At 54.0% G+C, this 17,093-nt stretch overlaps 1 protein-coding gene across 8 annotated transcripts in view; it reads right to left on the minus strand.

Moving 5' to 3' along the window:
- Window positions 1–17,093, minus strand: part of SRL (sarcalumenin) — a 46,757-nt gene that overhangs the window by 5,022 nt on the left and 24,642 nt on the right. For 3 of the 8 annotated variants that reach the window (XM_057315076.1, XM_044391527.3, XM_044391526.3), the window contains exons 2-4: window positions 4,552–4,653; window positions 3,644–3,739; window positions 332–448 (exon numbers count right to left, since the gene is read on the minus strand). In XM_057315076.1, coding sequence (XP_057171059.1) covers window positions 332–448; window positions 3,644–3,739; window positions 4,552–4,621 — 283 coding nt within the window. In that variant the 5' untranslated portion in view covers window positions 4,622–4,653. Of the gene's footprint in view, window positions 1–331; window positions 449–3,643; window positions 3,740–4,551; window positions 4,654–6,348; window positions 7,387–17,093 lie in introns of all 8 variants that reach the window. The other 5 variants (XM_048224879.2, XM_044391524.3, XM_044391525.3 and 2 more) reach the window with 3 other exon arrangements.

A 17,093-nucleotide genomic window follows, 5' to 3' on the forward strand; every position in this document is an offset into this window, starting at 1 on the left:
GAATTGTAGGCTATTGTCCTTTGTGTCTGGCTTATTCCACTTAATATAGTGTTTTCAAGATTCATGCATGTTGTAGCATGTTTCAGAAATGCATTCCTTCTTAAGACTGACTAATACTCCATACTGTTGTATGGATGGACCCTTCTGTTTATCCGTTCATCCACCCATGGATGTTTGGGCGGTTTCCACCTCTCGGCCGTTGTGAAAAATGCTCCTGTGAAGACGGATCGTAATTCTCATCGTTCTATTGAAGACATACATGAATGTTTCATGGTGCTTTCATATAGGACACTGAGATGGCAACACACACGCAAAACAACCCCGCTATTACCTGTATAGAGCTGGTAGCGAGTGTTTTCCAACCCGAGGAGGTAGTTTATCATGGTGGACTTGCCAACACTCCACGGTCCCAGGAACAGCACCATGGGCTTGGAAGTAATCTCCCCATCTGTAGGCAGCAGGAATTAGACATGGCAGTGACTGATGAAGTTCATACTTCCCACCGCACCCCGTGGCCCATCTAACAGAGTTATAGAATTCCACACTGGACCAGGCAGGGTCCATGGCACATCTCTTGCTATGTAAGTGCGATCACCCAGTTAAAAGACAGCAGGAGATGTGATTTTGGCCTTACACAGATCCTTGGCACACGGGCTCCAGAAGGAGGAAGTAAGTGACATCACCAAAAACCAACTCAGAGCTCACTGTGGTTGAGGCCTCCTGGTCTGTATCTGCAGGACGGTTCATAAGAAGGGGAGAAGGGAGCTACCACAGGGGGAGAAGTTCAAACTCTGGTACCTGGGGGCGCCTGGCTGGCTCAGTCGGTCGAGTTTGTAACTCTTGACCTTGGGGTTGTGAGTTCGAGCCCCACATTGGATGCAGAGATTACTTAAAAATAAAATCTTTTTAAAAAAATTAAAGAAAGAAAAAAACCTCTGCTATCTGGATTAGTAATAGGAAAAAAAAGACATGAAAGAGGCTCACACAATCTTAGACATCCTGGACGGGGGCCCCCTGACATCCTACCTCAGGCTCATCCTGACCCTGGGCTCCAGGCCAGTCTCAAATTAGCCTCCAGAGACCATGACCTATTTGCCAGGCCCCAGGACCGAGTGCTGACTAGGCAGCGAGAGTACCCTGGCTGAGCCACACTAGTCGGGGTCCCTAGGAAAGGAAAGCAGAATCCTCCAGTGTTTTCAACACCGGGGGGGGGGGGGGGCGGGGAGGGGATGCGGCCACGGGCTGCTGACTCGTCATCTCTGAGCCACAGCACAGGAGCCAGCCCAGCGTCACATACACCTCAAGTTCTCCAACCTCTCTGTCTCCCTGAGCCCGGCACAGAGGCCTTGCACAGTACACACTTTTTTTTTTCCTATTTTTTTCCATTTTGATGTATTTAATTTCTTGGTTCAAAAATCAGAAGTATAGGGGCGCCTGGGTGGCGCAGTCATTAAGCGTCTGCCTTTGGCTCAGGGCGTGATCCCGGGCGTTCTGGGATCAAGCCCTACATCAGGCTTCTCCGCTAGGAGCATGCTTCTTCCTCTCCCACTCCCCCTGCTTGTGCTCCCTCTCTCGCTGGCTGTCTCTCTCTGTCAAATAAATAAATAAAATCTTAAAAAAAAAATCAGAAGGATTAGAAGGTATAGAGTGAAAGTCTCCCACCCCTTCCCCAGTCTGTCTAGGCCATAACCCCCACTACATTTTCTTTCAGGCATTTTAATGCATGTAGTCTAAGCATTAGGAGCCAATGTCACATTCTCCATCTTTTTTCTACAAAGAGGAGTACACTATTCCTCTTGTTTTGCACCTTGCTTCTGGAGGTGCTGGTTTTCTTTCTCTAAGGTAAAACTTAGTCCCAGAAGACCAAGACGGCGTCTCGTAAGTGGCAGGCACATATATAATTGCCTGAAATTGATACCATGGCCCTGCCCCATTCCTCCCTGCCTGCAAACATACACAATGAATCGTTCGCATCTCTGGATGTCAATCCCTGGCTCGAGGACAAGAAGGGATAGGCAGACTGAGGGGGTGTCAGGAGTCCCCAGTTAAAGCCACAGAGACCCTACAGACAGTGTCTTTTACCCAGGCCCAGGACACACTAGGGCAACTGGACCTTCCAGCTCCTGCTGAGACTAACCAGAACCAGGCCCTCTGGGGGCTGCTGTTTCGGCTGTCTGCAGCAGGGGGCGATACTGGCATGTGCAGGAGGCCACAGGTAAGACACAGGGAGGCTGCCCGAAGGGAGGGCAACAGCGGAATCCCTGGCACTGGGACAGGTGAGGGGAGAGAAGTCAAGCCCAGAAAGTGGCATCAGGAGCCAGGAGTGCCCTCCCCGCAGAGCACCATGAGCAGCTCCAGGGCCAAGCCACTGGGTCTGCGGCTGCGAGGGAAGGCCAATGTGGAGGACAGGAAAGCCACGGAAGACTGCCACCTCACACATCCCCTGGGAAGCCCAAGAGGATGATTTGCTCTTAGGCTTGGAAGAGGCTGTAGGGGAAGTCATGGAAAAGGACATTCTCCCAGACAAAGAGCCGAGAGTTCCAGCTCCTGGTTCCAGCTGTGTGATCCTGGGAAACACAGCATTTCCCTGCGTACCAGGTTCCTCTTCTGTGAAGTAGGAATAATGGATTCCCTAAATACCTTACCCACTTTAGAGCCATAGAGAGCATCACATGAGAGAATATAGAAATTGGCAGTTCACACCCAGAGACGTGTAACACCACTCACCGTTCAGATACCATTGTGAAAGTTTTCAGAGACGAACGACTTGGGAAAAGGGCACGACTGCGGGGGAACTAGACTCTCACAGACCATTATCCTGGCTACAAACTGGTCTGACCTAAGGCCACTTGGCAGCAACTATGAAAATGTTTAACTTCACTGTTCCATTTTGAAACATTTGTCCTACAAATATATCTGCACGGAATACCTAACAATTAGAGCCATGTTTGTAACATTTTTGGAACCGAACATGGCAAACGCCCTGTTGACCGTCAGTTGAACAGTGATTACCCAGCGTGGTGCGTTCAGAGGCTCAGAAAGGGCGAAGTGGGGCTGCACACACGCAGCCGTGTGTTGTCATACCATCGGGTAAAACACAAACAGAAAAGGACACGCTTGTGTATGCTCATGGGCACAGAGCAAATGTCTGGAAGTATTTGAAGGAAACTATTTAACAGGGAATCTCAGGAAATGGAAGTGGAGATGCTGGAAATCAAGAGGCGGATTTTTATTTTTCAATTTGTACTGTTTTCCACTACTTCTTTTTTTTTTTCCTTTGGCAAGAAGTATCCCTTGTTTTTATTATTCCGAAAATCAATTTTTAAAAGAATCCAGACCCAAGGAAAGCCGACCGAAGAAGTGATGAGGAGAAAAAAAAAGGATTCCAGGCCAATTAGGGGACTTAACACATGATCCCTTCCCAGTCAGGGGACCCTCAGCACAGAGAGATGGAAACTGGCTACTCCTGGAAACCACAACTGTACTACTGAAGCATGAAGTGATCTCCACAAAACCCTGTGCAGACTGGGGCACCCGTGCGGGGAAGGATGATCATATGACCAAGGAAAGCTCAGCTCCACGTGTTCTCATGCCCACCACTCACAAAGTGCAAGAGGGCACGGGCATCAGCCACAAGGAGTACCTGTGATCTCATGCTGCCGAAGCTCGTTGTACTTGTAAGACTGCTCCAGGGGCTTGATGGATGAGTGGTAGATCTTTCGAAGCCGCTGCAGCACCACTGGGGGCAGAGAAGGGTGAAGGGAGAGGGTGAAGGGAGAGAGTCCGACTCCCTCTGCAGGGCAGCTCCAGCCCAGGCCGGTGGGGAGCAGGGCCCCCTCTGGCAGCCTCACTCACTGCGGACTGCCATACATTAGCATTCCTGGAGGGAGCTGGTTCACATCCCAACCCTCAGAAAACGTTAACCAAAAGGCATTCCCTCCCACCCTCAAAACCTCCTGCACTATTTTTTTTTAAAACCTGATCCTTTTCTCCCTCTAGGGAGAAGCAACTCACAGGGTAAGGCTGGGAGCCCGCAGGATGTGAGACCCAGAAGCAGGAACTGGGGCCCCAGGCCAGGCTGTCTAGACCCGACCCTCCCACTGCTCCCCTCTAGCTATGTGCCCCGTGCAAACCGTGGCTGCTCTGAGCTCCAGCTAGCTCATCAATGAAGAGGAGACATGAGCCCCACTGAAAGCCTTGGGTTATTCTGAGGATGAAGTGCCAGAAATAAAAGGGCTTTATAAACTGTAAAAACCAAAGCAGATGGGATGAACTCTCATTAGCAAGCCTCCCCAGCCACCGCATGAAGGCTGGCACCGGGCCCCAGGCGGCAGCACTGGGATTTGTCCTCAACCCTGGCCCTGTTCCCTCTGCTTGGATTGCCTCTCCTCCTTCCCTGCCAATCCAGAACCTCCACCCAGGCCTTGGACGCTGCTCTGTGAGCCTCTTCCAGGGAGCCCACCATCTCCAGGGCTCTCAGCCCTGGGGACCCACCGGCCTCAGAGCCCAGCCCTGGACCCAGCCCCAGTCCCAGGTCCTTCCTATGGTTACCAGAGTAATCATCCACTGGCTTGTCCTCATTCAGCATCAAAGTTTTCTCAATGTGGGAGCGGTCCCTCATCGGGGCTTCTTCACTCACATCCTCCACCTCTTCTGCGGAGAGAAGCAGAGAGCAGGGTTAGGGCAAGCTAAGAGCCGGGCTTTGCTCTTTGCAGGAAAGGGCATAAGGAAGTGCTGCAGGAAGGCTTGCCAGGTTCAACTGAACCAACGAGTTCCGTCTCAAGGAGGGACTCTGAAAACCTGAACTCAGTTTCTGCTAAACTCCATGATCCATTTCACGTATTCAACAAATACTGACTGAGCACCTACCACACGTCAGGCACTGAGCTCCATGCTGGGAATGCGGGGTGCCCAAAACAGACATAGCTCCTGCCCTCAGGGAGTCTTGCTACAGTCTCATGGGGAGAGGGAGAGAAATCATCTTGAAAGTAAGGTAATAATTACAGTCAGCATCGTGGCTAGGGCAGCAAAGATTCCAGAAGCTATGAGAGCCTAAGATGTGTGCCTAGGAAGTCTCAGCAGGGGAGTCACAAACCCTCCTTGTGAGCTGAGATCCGAGAGGAAGGGAGGAGCTAAGCAGGTAAAGATGGGGGCAGGAGACAGGAGTGGTTTATAGGAGTCTGCCTTACTTCCTAGGAGCACTGGCAGCCAGGGAGGGGCTCTAAGCAAACAACTGACCCGACAAAATGAGCATTTTATCAGGATCACACAGGCTGCTGCGGGACTTGGGTGGGAGGAGCTGCGGCTGGGCGTCTTGGGTGGGGGTGGGTGAGACAACCCTAACTTCTGACTAAGCGGGAGATGCCCCGGTGACCCCCTGCAGGTTCCCGGGGAGGGGTGCCTATACTGTAGGCCTACCAGGTGGGATTGGACTTGGGCGTGAGGGGCAGGGGAGACCAGTCCCACAAGCGATGGGAGCAGAGAGGAATCACTGTGCCTTGTGCAGCACCTCAGGACTGATTCTCCACCAAGATCCGCCAGGGCAGCCCAACCCCAAACACAGCACAGAGGGGACAGGGGAAAAGGGGAGCCACCAGCTGACCAGCTGACTGCAGGCCCTCCCTCTTGTGGAGGGTGCAAGTACCCAACAAGCAGGATGGAAATGAAATCCTGCAAGGAAATCTGTGGGGGAGCCATGCTGGAAAGTGATGACTGAGCCCAGGCCCTCCATCCTGAAAGCCGCTCTTGGTCCAGGCCAGCATATTCACATGCGACATGGTGGGGCACCAGCCATCCCTAGGATGCATTACATCTCCAGTGTCAGCACCCCCCCTCCCCTGCACCCCTTCCCCCAATCCTGCAGGACCTCAGTGTCCCAGCCAGCCTGAGATTTCTTATCACCATCCTGACCCCAGTCCCCAACCACCCCACTGGACCCGGCCTAGTCTTCAAGAGGAGACCCCAGGGAGCTCCGGAACACACCCTACCCGCATGCCTACCACCACAGGGGGCCTCAAAACCTGCCACTGTGTCCCGTGTCCTTCAGGTTAAGGTACTGGTCCACATTAAAGTAGACTGAGGGACCCTAACAGGGAGGCTCCGGAGGGCCTCACTCTGAAGTGACTGGGTTATTCTGGGCCCCACTGGTCCCTCCGAACAGGCTTTAGTGGATCAGCTGGAAGGCACCTCATGGACCAGGCATCCTGGCCAGGGCCTCCACCCAGCAAACCCGGAGCTGGCTGGGGTTTCTCCCGCCCCACCCTGTCCCTGCCTATGCCCCCACACACATGTCTTCCAGGGAGACTGTAGCCACCCAAGGGGCTGGGAACAATCGTGGGGATCCCCTACCCTGAGGCCCCTCCTTAGGCTCCTCTGCTTCATCCCCCTCGGGCCCTGTATTCAATTCCTCAGTGCTCAGCTGGGTCCCCTCATCTCCAGGGCTCTCGGTTCCTGCTGCTTCCTGGGGCTCCCCAGCTTCCTCTGAGCCATCCCCTGCTTCTTCTGAACTCTCCCCGTCGCCACTGTCCTCCTCAGATTCTTCGGATGCAGCTCCTTCCTCCTCGCCTCCACTGTGGTCACCGCTCTCTTCTTCAGAGGAGGCCTCGTCCAGGCCCTCCTCAGTTAGCCCTGGTGCCTGGGCCTCGGGGGGCTGGCCCTCCTGGGTGCCCCCTGCCTCAAAGCTCTGTGCATGGCCGGTCTCCGAGGCTGGGCTGGTGCTGGGCTCCCCCTGGTCCTCAGCCCCCTCCTTGGTTGCTGTGTCCGTGTCCAAGACTCCATCTGGCACTTCTGGCCCCCGATCAGGCCCTGGGTTGTCCTCCTGTCGTGTCTCAGGGGCGTGGACTTCTGTGACCTCCATGCCAGGAGAGGCCCCCAAGCCTTCCGGCTGTGCAGTCCCTCCTGCTACCCCCTGCACGGGGTGGTCCCCTAGGACCTCCTCCACTTCCTCAGGGACCACACCACTCCCAGCCTGCCCTTCAGCCTCCCCGGCAGCCCCCTCCTGTCCTGGGTCCTCTCCCAACCCCAGCTCTTCCCCAGGCCCGCCCTCCCCTTCTGTTGGAAGGGTGCTGGCTCCCGGTGGGCCCTCTTCTTCCTCCCCAGGTCCCGCAGGATCCCCGGGGGCAGCTGACTCTGAGGCTGAGGCATTGGAGAGGCTGGCTTCGGGACCAGAGCCCGGGCCTGCGCCGGCGGGGGCCCCAGCAGCTGTCTGCTCCGAGCTCTCAGCCTCCCTGCCATCCGGGGAGTGAAGGAGCAGGGTCTTCTCTCGAGGGGCCGCCTCCGCATAAAGCGCCCTTTCCTTCTCCTCTAGACTTGCTTCTCCAGCAGAGAAATGATTCTCCAACAAATTGCCAACATCTTCTGTGCCACCCGAAGCGGAAACTTGCAGTTCTAAATGATTAGAACACCATTGGTCAGTTTCACAGGGTTGGCACTCACTCCGCTTCTCTAAAGAGTCTAACGCAACCTAGCTCCTGTCCTCCGAAAGTGAGGTGTGGACCTCCCTCCCTGGTCTTCATAGCTGCCCTCTGAGGCAAGCAGAGAAGGCATTATTCAGCCTCCCTCCCAAGACCTGGAAGCTCGGGCGTTATCACCCGTTGTCCATCCCTGGGGCAGTGAGCAGCTGAGCCGCCCCGAGATCCCCACCCCCCGCCCTGACTCTTCAGTCTCCACTGGGTCCTGATCACCACCCAGGGAGGGAAACTCAAGGATCTCTTCCAGCCCTTCCTCAACCTTGCGGCAGGCACGTGCAGCCAGGCTCACTGGGAGATCTTTCCAAGATAGGACAGATGCTTGGGCATTCCACCCCCTTGTCAGTTCCTAGAGTCATTAACTGACATGCTTTTTATACTGCTATCAGCAAAGGAGTGAAAACAGGTGGGTGCAGGCCAGATCATCTCAGGTTACACGGCAAGTACTTAGGGGATTACTTGTGGCTCTCGGCATTATTAAGTCACACATCCAACTCTGTCCCCTTAAGGGCAGGCATTTGCTGGCCTTGCTAGCTTAAATTAGAGGGGACATGGCCTAAAGAGGAGATACCCAAAACAGGCAGGGCCAGAGCTTCCCAGTGGCCTTAGCCAACCCCTTCCTGAGGGGATCCCCTTCTAAGGGCCCATGGCTTTATCAGGAGAGCTAAGGGCACACAGAGAGCAGAGCAGGAGAGAGTGAGGTGGGGGCCTAGTCTGTGCCAGAGAACTCTGTCAGGAGATAAGTGGGATTTATGGGCAAAATGGGGTCAGGAGAAAGGATTGGGTCTATCCCTTCTGTCCCCTTCCAGCCAGGCTGGGACCCATTTAAGGAGGAAGCTCCAGGAGGGGGACGAGGGAAGACTGTCCCCTGCCTTGGGGTAGCTGAGACAGCCCTGCGGACTCCCTTGACTCACAAAGATGCTTTCTGGGGAAGCGGCATCCCACCTCTGCTGGGGACAGCCATCTCTACCTCCCACAAAGAAAAGCCACATCTTGGGGTGCCCCTCTTGCCTCACGGTACCCACCCATCTGGTTCCCTGAAAGCTGGGGCAGCCTCCAGGGGCCAAGAGCAAATATTTTCTCATTAACCCCCAGAGCAGAAACCTGCTATCAAATCCAGAAGGAGGAAATCTGGGTCCCTGTAATTATAAAGAAGCCTCTTACACTGATAGGCCACTTTCACATTCATGACCTCAGCTGACCTTCTTGGTTACCATCAGACACATTTCAGAAGGTCTAGAGAAAGTCTTTGACTTGCCTAAGACAGCAGGTGGCTAATGAGTGAGGAACTCAGAACTGTCTACTCCTCATCCAGGCCTCCTGCACCAACCTGTGTTTAGGGGTGCATGGGGGAACCCCTTCTCACTGGGACCTTGCCCCTCTCTGCACACACCTTCTCTCCACATCAGACTGCAAGAATCAAGGCTTTCATAATCCTCCCTGTGTTCCCCAGGCCTGGGACCCTGCCCAGCCCACAGAAAGTGCCATGGAGAGGTCTGCAGTGACATGTATGAACAATAAGAATTTCTGGCCCCTCCAGGGGAGAGCTGGGTTACCCATTAGAATTTTCTTTCCTTATCTTCTAATTCTTCTGCTTACATCTCCATCCCCCCGACCCCCTGGAGAAAAATCTATGGCAGGAACTTGGTTTAACCCAGAGACTGACAGTCTCTGAGCAGCAAGATACATGTAATACATCTCCTATGAGATACATCTGTACAACCAGTCAGTGCGCCAGGCTATGCATAAGCATTTTATGTAAATAAGACATGAACTGATCTTACTCAATTTACTTCATCTCACTTGCTTCTGGAAGACAAGTCTCACTCTTCTCCCCATTTTTACAGCTGAGAGGACTGAAATCTGAGACACTGAATGCTTTGCCCGGCACACAGCTGATAACTGGCTGAAGCCATTTAACTACAAAGCAGCAAAGGAGGCCGTCTGGCCCTAAAGCGGGGTGTTACCCCATGCTACTCAGAGTGAGGTCTGGGCCCCCGCAGAACCAACATCACCCAGGAGCTTGGAGAGATGCAAACTCTTGGGCCCCAGCTCAGACCCACTGAATCAGAATGTGCATTTTCACAAGATGCCCCAGTGATTCATTTCCACATTAGTTGGAGAAGCACAGGTCTCTGCCACCTGATAAAATGCCTCTGACCCAGGTTCGGGGCACTGGCTGCACATTGGAATCACCCAGTTCTTGCTGCCACTTCTCCCCTCTCCTCAGAGGCTCTGATTGAATTAGGATGTATCCTCAGTATCAGGACTTTAACAACAACAACAACAACAAAATCTTGGGTAATTCTACCATGCAGCCCAAGTTGCAAACCACTGATAAACCAAGTAATCCTGAGCCCTGAGGCCAAGGCTTCTGCTCCTGGCCCCTCCTGACTCATGTGCCCACTGGGGGCTCCCAAGTTGGATGAGTCCCCAAGGCTTGGCATGCACCCATGGAACAGCAATGGTCCAGGTTCTCTGGTGAATCTAGCCCTTTCCACAGGCCTCTGTTGTCCTCTACTATTGATGATGATGATGGTAGGGATGGTGGTGATGATGACAGTGGGGATGGTGGTGGAGTAGTGGTGACGGTGATGATGATGATGGTGATGATGGGGGGGATGGTGGTGGTGGGGATCATGGGTAGAACATACTCTGGGTCTGACCACCTGTGGTGTTTTCTGATATTCTCAGAACACCCTCTGTCCCTGGTAAGGTGAAAGGGCGACATAATCCCAAGGGAGATGAGGACCCCAGACTTCATTGTGAACTTCACATTGTTGTGTATTTCTACTCCTGGGCCCTAGACAGGAATTCAGGTATGTGCGTGTGTGTGGACATCCATACCCTTCCCTGGTTTTTATGATTTAGTGTCAAGCTGTCACTGACCTGCTAAGCAATTTAGAGCAAAAAAGACCAAGGGTGACGCCTTCATACCCTGTGACCTTCCTTCCCAGGCTAAAAATTACTCTGAAGGGAAATCTCTCAATGAAACAAGCTGTGCCATTGGGCCTGGTATCCCCTCCGGGAGGCAGTCAGAAGCTTCAAGAGCCTCTGATTAAATTCAGTTCAATTCCAGGAAATCAAATCCAGTGTCTTCCCTCCCTCCCTGATCTCCCCAGCATCTAGCTGAAGCCCCACAGTGGCCCCCGAACACCCTGAATGAGTTGAGAGCCTGGTAAGATGAGTCTTGGTCCACCCCAGGACGCACAGTGCTGTACTGTATGTGCCGCTGCCAAGGGAGCCTCCCGGCCCAGACAGGCCTGGGTGCTTACATCACGGTCCATGAATAGCAAGCCCCCAGCTCAACCCCCACAGACCACGGGAAGGCCCAAGCGCCAGGCAGAGCATGGTATAAACCCGTTCTGCTTTCTCCCCCGACACCACCTCTGCCGTCCTCGGAGTCAGCCTTTCAGCAGCTTGCCCCATCCGCAGCCCCAACAGGGGCTCCAGGCTCAGTTCCTCTCTCTACCACCAACCAAACACCTGATTTTCCGCAGCTCCTAACCCGTTCCAAAGCACTTTCCACATGGTCTCAGAACTGTGGAGTCACCAGAGGCCTTGCCGAGTCCAACTGCAGAGGGAGAAGCTCTGGCCAGGGAGCTCTAGAGACTTTCCCAAGGTCAGGGCAGGGTTGGGGCAGAGCCCAGGTTCACGGCTCTTAGCCCAGAGTTTGTTCTGCCCCCACGTAGCTTGCACACCATGTCCCATGAAGGTTAGGGCTCCGTTGATGTGCCTCGGAGGCGTGGGAAGATGAAGGAGCTGGGGTTTGGCCACCCCTTTATCTCCTGCCAGCTGCTTCCCTTGGGTCTGTCCCTCCCAGAGACAGGATAGGGGGCCTAAGGATGGGGGTGACGGTCACTGCTCCTGCCTCTCCTGTCTTGTCACTAAAAATTCCACTAACCTCCTCTTGATCATTTTCCCCAAAAGCCCAAGGAGCCCCGACTACATCATCTGCTGACTTTGCTGACCAACATACGCCAGGCACTGAGCTGGGTGATGTCTCGCCTTCACGCAGAACGCCACGCGCCCAAAGCAGTGGGGCAGTGCTCTGAGACACGGGAAGCAAGGACTATTAACCTCTGAGGAAGCGGACACAGGAAAGTCAAGTTGTTTGCCCAACAAGCATTCCAGGAATGGGCTAGAGCTCGGGCCAAGAAATAAAGTGGAGCTCCCGGGCCACGTGCAGGCGGTACCCGAGACCTGTGGGGCTTTCCAAGCACGGACGCCCAGTCCAAGGGCGGGTCAGTGTGGAGCTGCGTGTTTCAGAAGGTGAGGCTAAGGAGCACCAAAGCTTGAGAGCCACTGCTCTGAGCCACCTCAGCGCCAGGCGTCAGGGAGTCCGCGTGGAAGCTGGAGATCGGGAAAAGAAAGCTCGGAACCCAAGATTTTGTTTGGCTGACCTGTTTTGAGCCCACCTCTAGGTGTTGAATTTATTGTGTCTCCACGGAACAGAAGGTAAACTCAATCCCACCTGTCCAAGACTCCTTGGCACACGTTTCTAAGGCTCTGCCAAGGTTATCCTCCACGTGTCTTCTCATCCATTTGGAACTACAGAGTCCCAGTCACACACAGGTAAAATACCTTTGACAGTCACTCATACACAGTTATGCAGATGAGTCATCCGTAATAAAGCCCCAGGGGGACAATCACTTTCCAGTTCTAGCCCTGGACACATCTGTACCCAGGAGTCAGGAACACCAGTCTTGCATCCAGCGGGTCCCACGCCTTTCACCGGGCTGTCCTTCATCCAAATACTCAGACAGCTCATCGGCCATGCCTCAAGTGCAGCTGAGAGCCCTTCAGAAAGACAGTTTATACAGCCAGAGCAGCAGACCCCTTCCGCATCCTAGATCTTGTCTCTGAACACTCCTGGACTGGGCCAATGGTCAGCAGCCTCTTTGGGTGTCCCATTTTTTTCTTGACCTTATTTACAAGAGTAAATGTTCACCACTCAGGGCCCCTTGTTCTTTCTCTTCTTGGATGAGCCTTCAGGCAGCTTTGCAGATGCCCACGCTGAGGACCCTAGAAGGGAAGTGTCCACATCCTCCCAGAACCCCGAGACCCTCTCTCTCACCATTCTGTTGGCCTTTAGCTCTCTCTCCCTGGACAATGGACCCAGGGCACAGTGGGCGAGGCAGCCATCCTCAGAAGATTCTTTGGCCTCCCGGGCAAGCTCCTAAAGTCAAGGTTAATCCCACCAGAACAGCTAGTCCCCAGCTGGACTCTAGCCCCAAAACAATTCACCCAAGGGATAGGACGCAATGACAAGGGCACCAATCAGAGAGAACCATGGGATTAGGAGTCAAAAGGGACCCCCTCACAGACCAGACCAAGTGGTTTGATTTCACTGATCGGGAGCCTAAAACTCTGAGGAGTGGCTGCCCCGAGGCCACGGGACTGGTTAAACCAATCAGCCACAGGCTCGTTCTAGAAGCTAGCTCTCCACCAACTGAGTCTCATCGGCTTTCCCAGCACCAGGCCACCAACCCCCAGAAAGGAGAGGGGGTGAGCCAGCTTCTCAGTCTACCCTCTTCCTTCTCCCTTTAAAAAGGATTAAGACTTTGGGGTGCCTGGGTGGCACAGCAGTTAAGCGTCTGCCTTCGGCTCAGGGCGTGATCCCGGCATTCTGGGATCGAGCCCCACATCAGGCTCCTCCGCTATGAGCCTGCTTCTTCCTCTCCCACTCCCCCTGCTTGTGTTCCCGCTCTCGCTGGCTGTCTCTATCTCTGTCAAATAAATAAATAAAATCTTTAAAAAAAAAAAAAAAAGACTTCAAGACAATTGTTTTTAACCCATAAAGTCCAGAGAATTGACAGGAGAACTCCACACCCCCTTCCCCATCCCTAATTCCTGGGAATTCTTGCTTTGGGAGCTACGGAGAGAAATCACCCACAATCCCACAACCACCATGTATGCACGTTCTTGTTGCTGATGCCCGGAGGACTCACAGATGCGATGAGTGCTCACTTTTGAAAGGCAAATACCTCGGGAAGAAATAAAACCCGAAGTCCTCACCCCTCAGTGTGACTCAAATATTAAAGGGATAGCCTGTGGAAAATCCAGTTTTCCCGGAGATCAGCCCGGCCTGAAGTGAAAAGAAATCCTTGCAGGAGTCATTGGACAATACTTCCTCCATTCAGAGGGGCTGAGCTGGGCAGGAGAGGGAGGGCAGGAGGGAGAGGTGCACGCCAGGTCCCAAAACAGGTGGCTGCCACCCTCCACCTCCCACCTCCCCACCCAAAGACATGGCATGCCTCCCTGGAGTCTGGAGGATGACCTCTGGGAGGGCTGATGATTGAGTTTTGGTCACCAGGCAGGGAGAGATCTACTGGGAGCCAAAGGAGTGTGGCTCCCTGAGGTCCCGGTCAGAGGGCTGCCCTGAGTTCCAGTCAGAGCCACCTGGGCTTGGAAGTGGGGAGAACAGTGACTCACCAGACCCACCACAGCCCCAAGGAAAGGAAGCAGGGTGAAGTCCACTTGATTCTCCAGCTTGGGAAATGGATCTGACACCTTCCCCAGCCTGGGCTGGGACCACATCTCGGGGCTTCCCTCTGCCACCAGACCCAGACCCAGACTGGTCTCTGAATGGAATCAGAAGTCAGGAGAGTTCCTCCGTGTCTCACTAACCGGCAATGTGACCTTGGTCCTCACTCCCCCTGCACCAACTCCATTCATCCATAAAATACCTCCTTTGCCATCCCCTTCCAAGTATTTAAAGCATCGGTTGATGTTTAAAAGCATCCTGCAATGTCAGATATAATAATACTAATTTCCTAGAAGAGCAAAGATGCCAGGCCAAATCCCAAGTTCACTGAGTGGGCCAAAACAGAACAAGCTTTGGACAGGAGCCAAGCTGGCTCACCTTTACTCCACTCATTCCAACCCTCTGTTTCTGGGGGGTCAGTCCTTCTGCCTGGGGCTTCTTCTCCCAATACTTCCTCAACTTCCTCGGATGACGAGTTGTGGGCATGCTGGGGGTAAACTGACTTTTTCCATGAGGTTCCAGCTGGCCTGGGACCGGAATGGGCCTCAGCTGTCAACAATCCTGGGGCCCAGATCTCGTCCTGCTGAGCCCCATGTTGACTCCTGTGGTGACTGACCCCCACTTCCAGTCAGCCCTGACTCACCCAGAAACTGTTGAGGCAATGAACAGTTTCCTCTCTGCCCCCAACCTCCCAGACTCCTTCTATCCACCACTGAAGGGAGGTGACCCTGCATGTTGCCTCCAGCACAAATGCACCCTCAGGAGGACGCCTAAGCAGATCCACTTGTGGGCTGCGTGTGTCTGAGAATGGGTGAGAGGCTCTGCCTGGAGGAAGAGCAACTAAGGGCCCTTCTCAGCTCTCACAAGTGGCAACACAGACGGAGAGGCCACCACAGTGCCAGCGTGTCCTCGTTGTCCTTGGAATAAGTGAGCAAAGCAGGGAGCAAAGCAGTAAGCCCTTCAAAATGACTCAGGCCTTGAGAAAGTAGCTTTGACCGCGCCACAGATAGAGCGAGAGTGGCTCTAGCTCCGGCTTGAGTGGCACTTTGCTTGTCCTGCTCGGCTGAAATCAGAGCTCATGTTTTTGCAACTTTGAAGGGCTTCGCATGTGGGTCTGTGCGATCACAGGCAGCCCCTCTTCGCCCCCGTGAGCAGTGCCTGGCCTCGCCCACACGTGCTCAGCAGTGAGGTGTCCTTAGCAGATCCCACCTGCAGCCGCCAAGGAGACCAGAGAAGCTGTTTGCCCCCAAGTCTGCTCCGAGGTGGTTATGAAGGAAGCTCAAGCCGAGGGCAGAGGTTAGAGCAGCAGTAACACGGATATTCTGCCCCGTGTATTGCCCTGTGTGCTCCAGCCCAAAGACCCTTCCAACAAAACTGCTATCCAGATGCCAAGAGGCAGATCTTTCCACCTTCTCTCCCAAACGGCTTCACCAAGTTCACAACAGATGGGCTCCACTCCTAGGTCCTCGCGCTCATGGCCCCAAGCCTCATCTTGTTTTGGTTATTTTTGCATTAGAGCTTTGTAGCACTGGAAGGAAACTTAGAAATTAACTAGCCCAACTCACTCATTTCACAGAGAAAGCAAACGACCGAGCCTGCTGGAAACCGCCTACTGAGCTGGGAGCAAAGATGGACATAAGCACAAACTCCCTGGGCCCCTCACCCTCTCCCTGAGACCCAGCACTCTTGGGATCGCCCAGTCCTTCCTCCAGTTGTTCCTATATAAGGCATAGCCTCCCAAGGAGCGCCAGCTGAGGGCTCTGATGTCAGTTTGGGTACCCAAGCACAGATCTCAATGGAGACTTTGGGAAGGACTGGGGTAAGGTTCAAGCTCCAGGAGGCCATGTGCACCCGGCCCAGCCCCACATTCCCCATGACTCCGGCTGCTCTGCTGTCACGGGGAGGAGAATGCAGGGAGGGGCTCACTGTCCTGTCACCAGGGGATAAAGGTCAGCTGGTTCCACAAAAGCTACATGAGATCAGCTCCTAGCTTCTGAGTTCAGGACTGCAGAGGCCAAAAAAAAACCAGCCAAAAGAGCCTTCCAGAGTCTGAGTCACAAGGGAAAAGGAAGAAGACCTCTGTCCGCTCGCTGTTCCACAGATGGTACAAACTCACAAAGCCTCTTGAGCAAATCCATCCATTACCCTCAGTTAGCACTTCAGAGCTTGGAACACCACAGGCAAAGAATATCCAGGCGGCTCTGTGGTAGAACGTTCTAGAAATCCCATGTCTCCCCTGGGAGCAGGCTTCCCGGTTTGCATTCTCAAGTGGCCTAGCCCACTGAACCTCAGACACGTGGGCCATTCTTTCTCGGTGAGAGGTGGCTCTGTCCCTCCCTCAGACTTCCCCCTCTGGACATCCCCACCCCCGGGGAAAAATCATTTTACACAATTAAACTCAAGAGTGGCTTCCTTCTTGGTGGCGTTAGTGTCACCAAGGGCCGGAGCTCTCCTCTTGTCTCTTCAAACTCTGAAACCGAACAAGGCCCTTGTCACCCAGAGCTTTCCTTTCCTTCGGCAGCCTGGTGACTAGGCAGGTCAGGGCGGGTGGAATTCTAGTTCCCACGGGGCTCCCCTGGGGAGAGGAAGGTCAAAGCCAAGGGCAGGCCAGAGGGCGGGGCAAGAGCAAGTGAACATTCTGCACTCACTGTCCCCAGGATGACCCTTCCTGATCAACACCAAGGGCCCCACGCAGGCTCCACCAGGCCACCTCAGAAGAGCTCCAGCCAGCGGCCTGCCTGCCAGCCAGCCGCGCAGGACCAGGGCTCCAAAGCCCCGCACCGAAGCCTGTTCCTACAGCTGCTGCAACAAAGCACAACCTGGGCAGCTTGAAGCAGCAGAAATGATTTGATTCCCGGTCGGGGAAGCCTTTCTAATCACTGTACTGTATACCTGAAACTAAACCAAGGAAGGAAGGAAGGAAGGAAGGAAGCAAGCAAGCAAGGAAGGAAGGAGAGTAGGAGGGAAGGAGGGAGGGAGGGAGGAAATGTATTGTCCCACAATTCTGGAGGCCAGGGTCCAAAATCAGGGTGTCGGCAGGGCCGTGCTCCCACCAACGGCACTAGGGGAGGCTCCTTCCTGCCTCTTCCAGCTTCTGGTGGCTCCCGGCAGTCCCTGGCTCGTCCATGTGTGTCTCCAAC

The sequence above is a fragment of the Ursus arctos genome, unplaced genomic scaffold, assembly GCF_023065955.2.
Source record: "Ursus arctos isolate Adak ecotype North America unplaced genomic scaffold, UrsArc2.0 scaffold_2, whole genome shotgun sequence".
Taxonomy (NCBI): Eukaryota; Metazoa; Chordata; class Mammalia; order Carnivora; family Ursidae; genus Ursus; species Ursus arctos.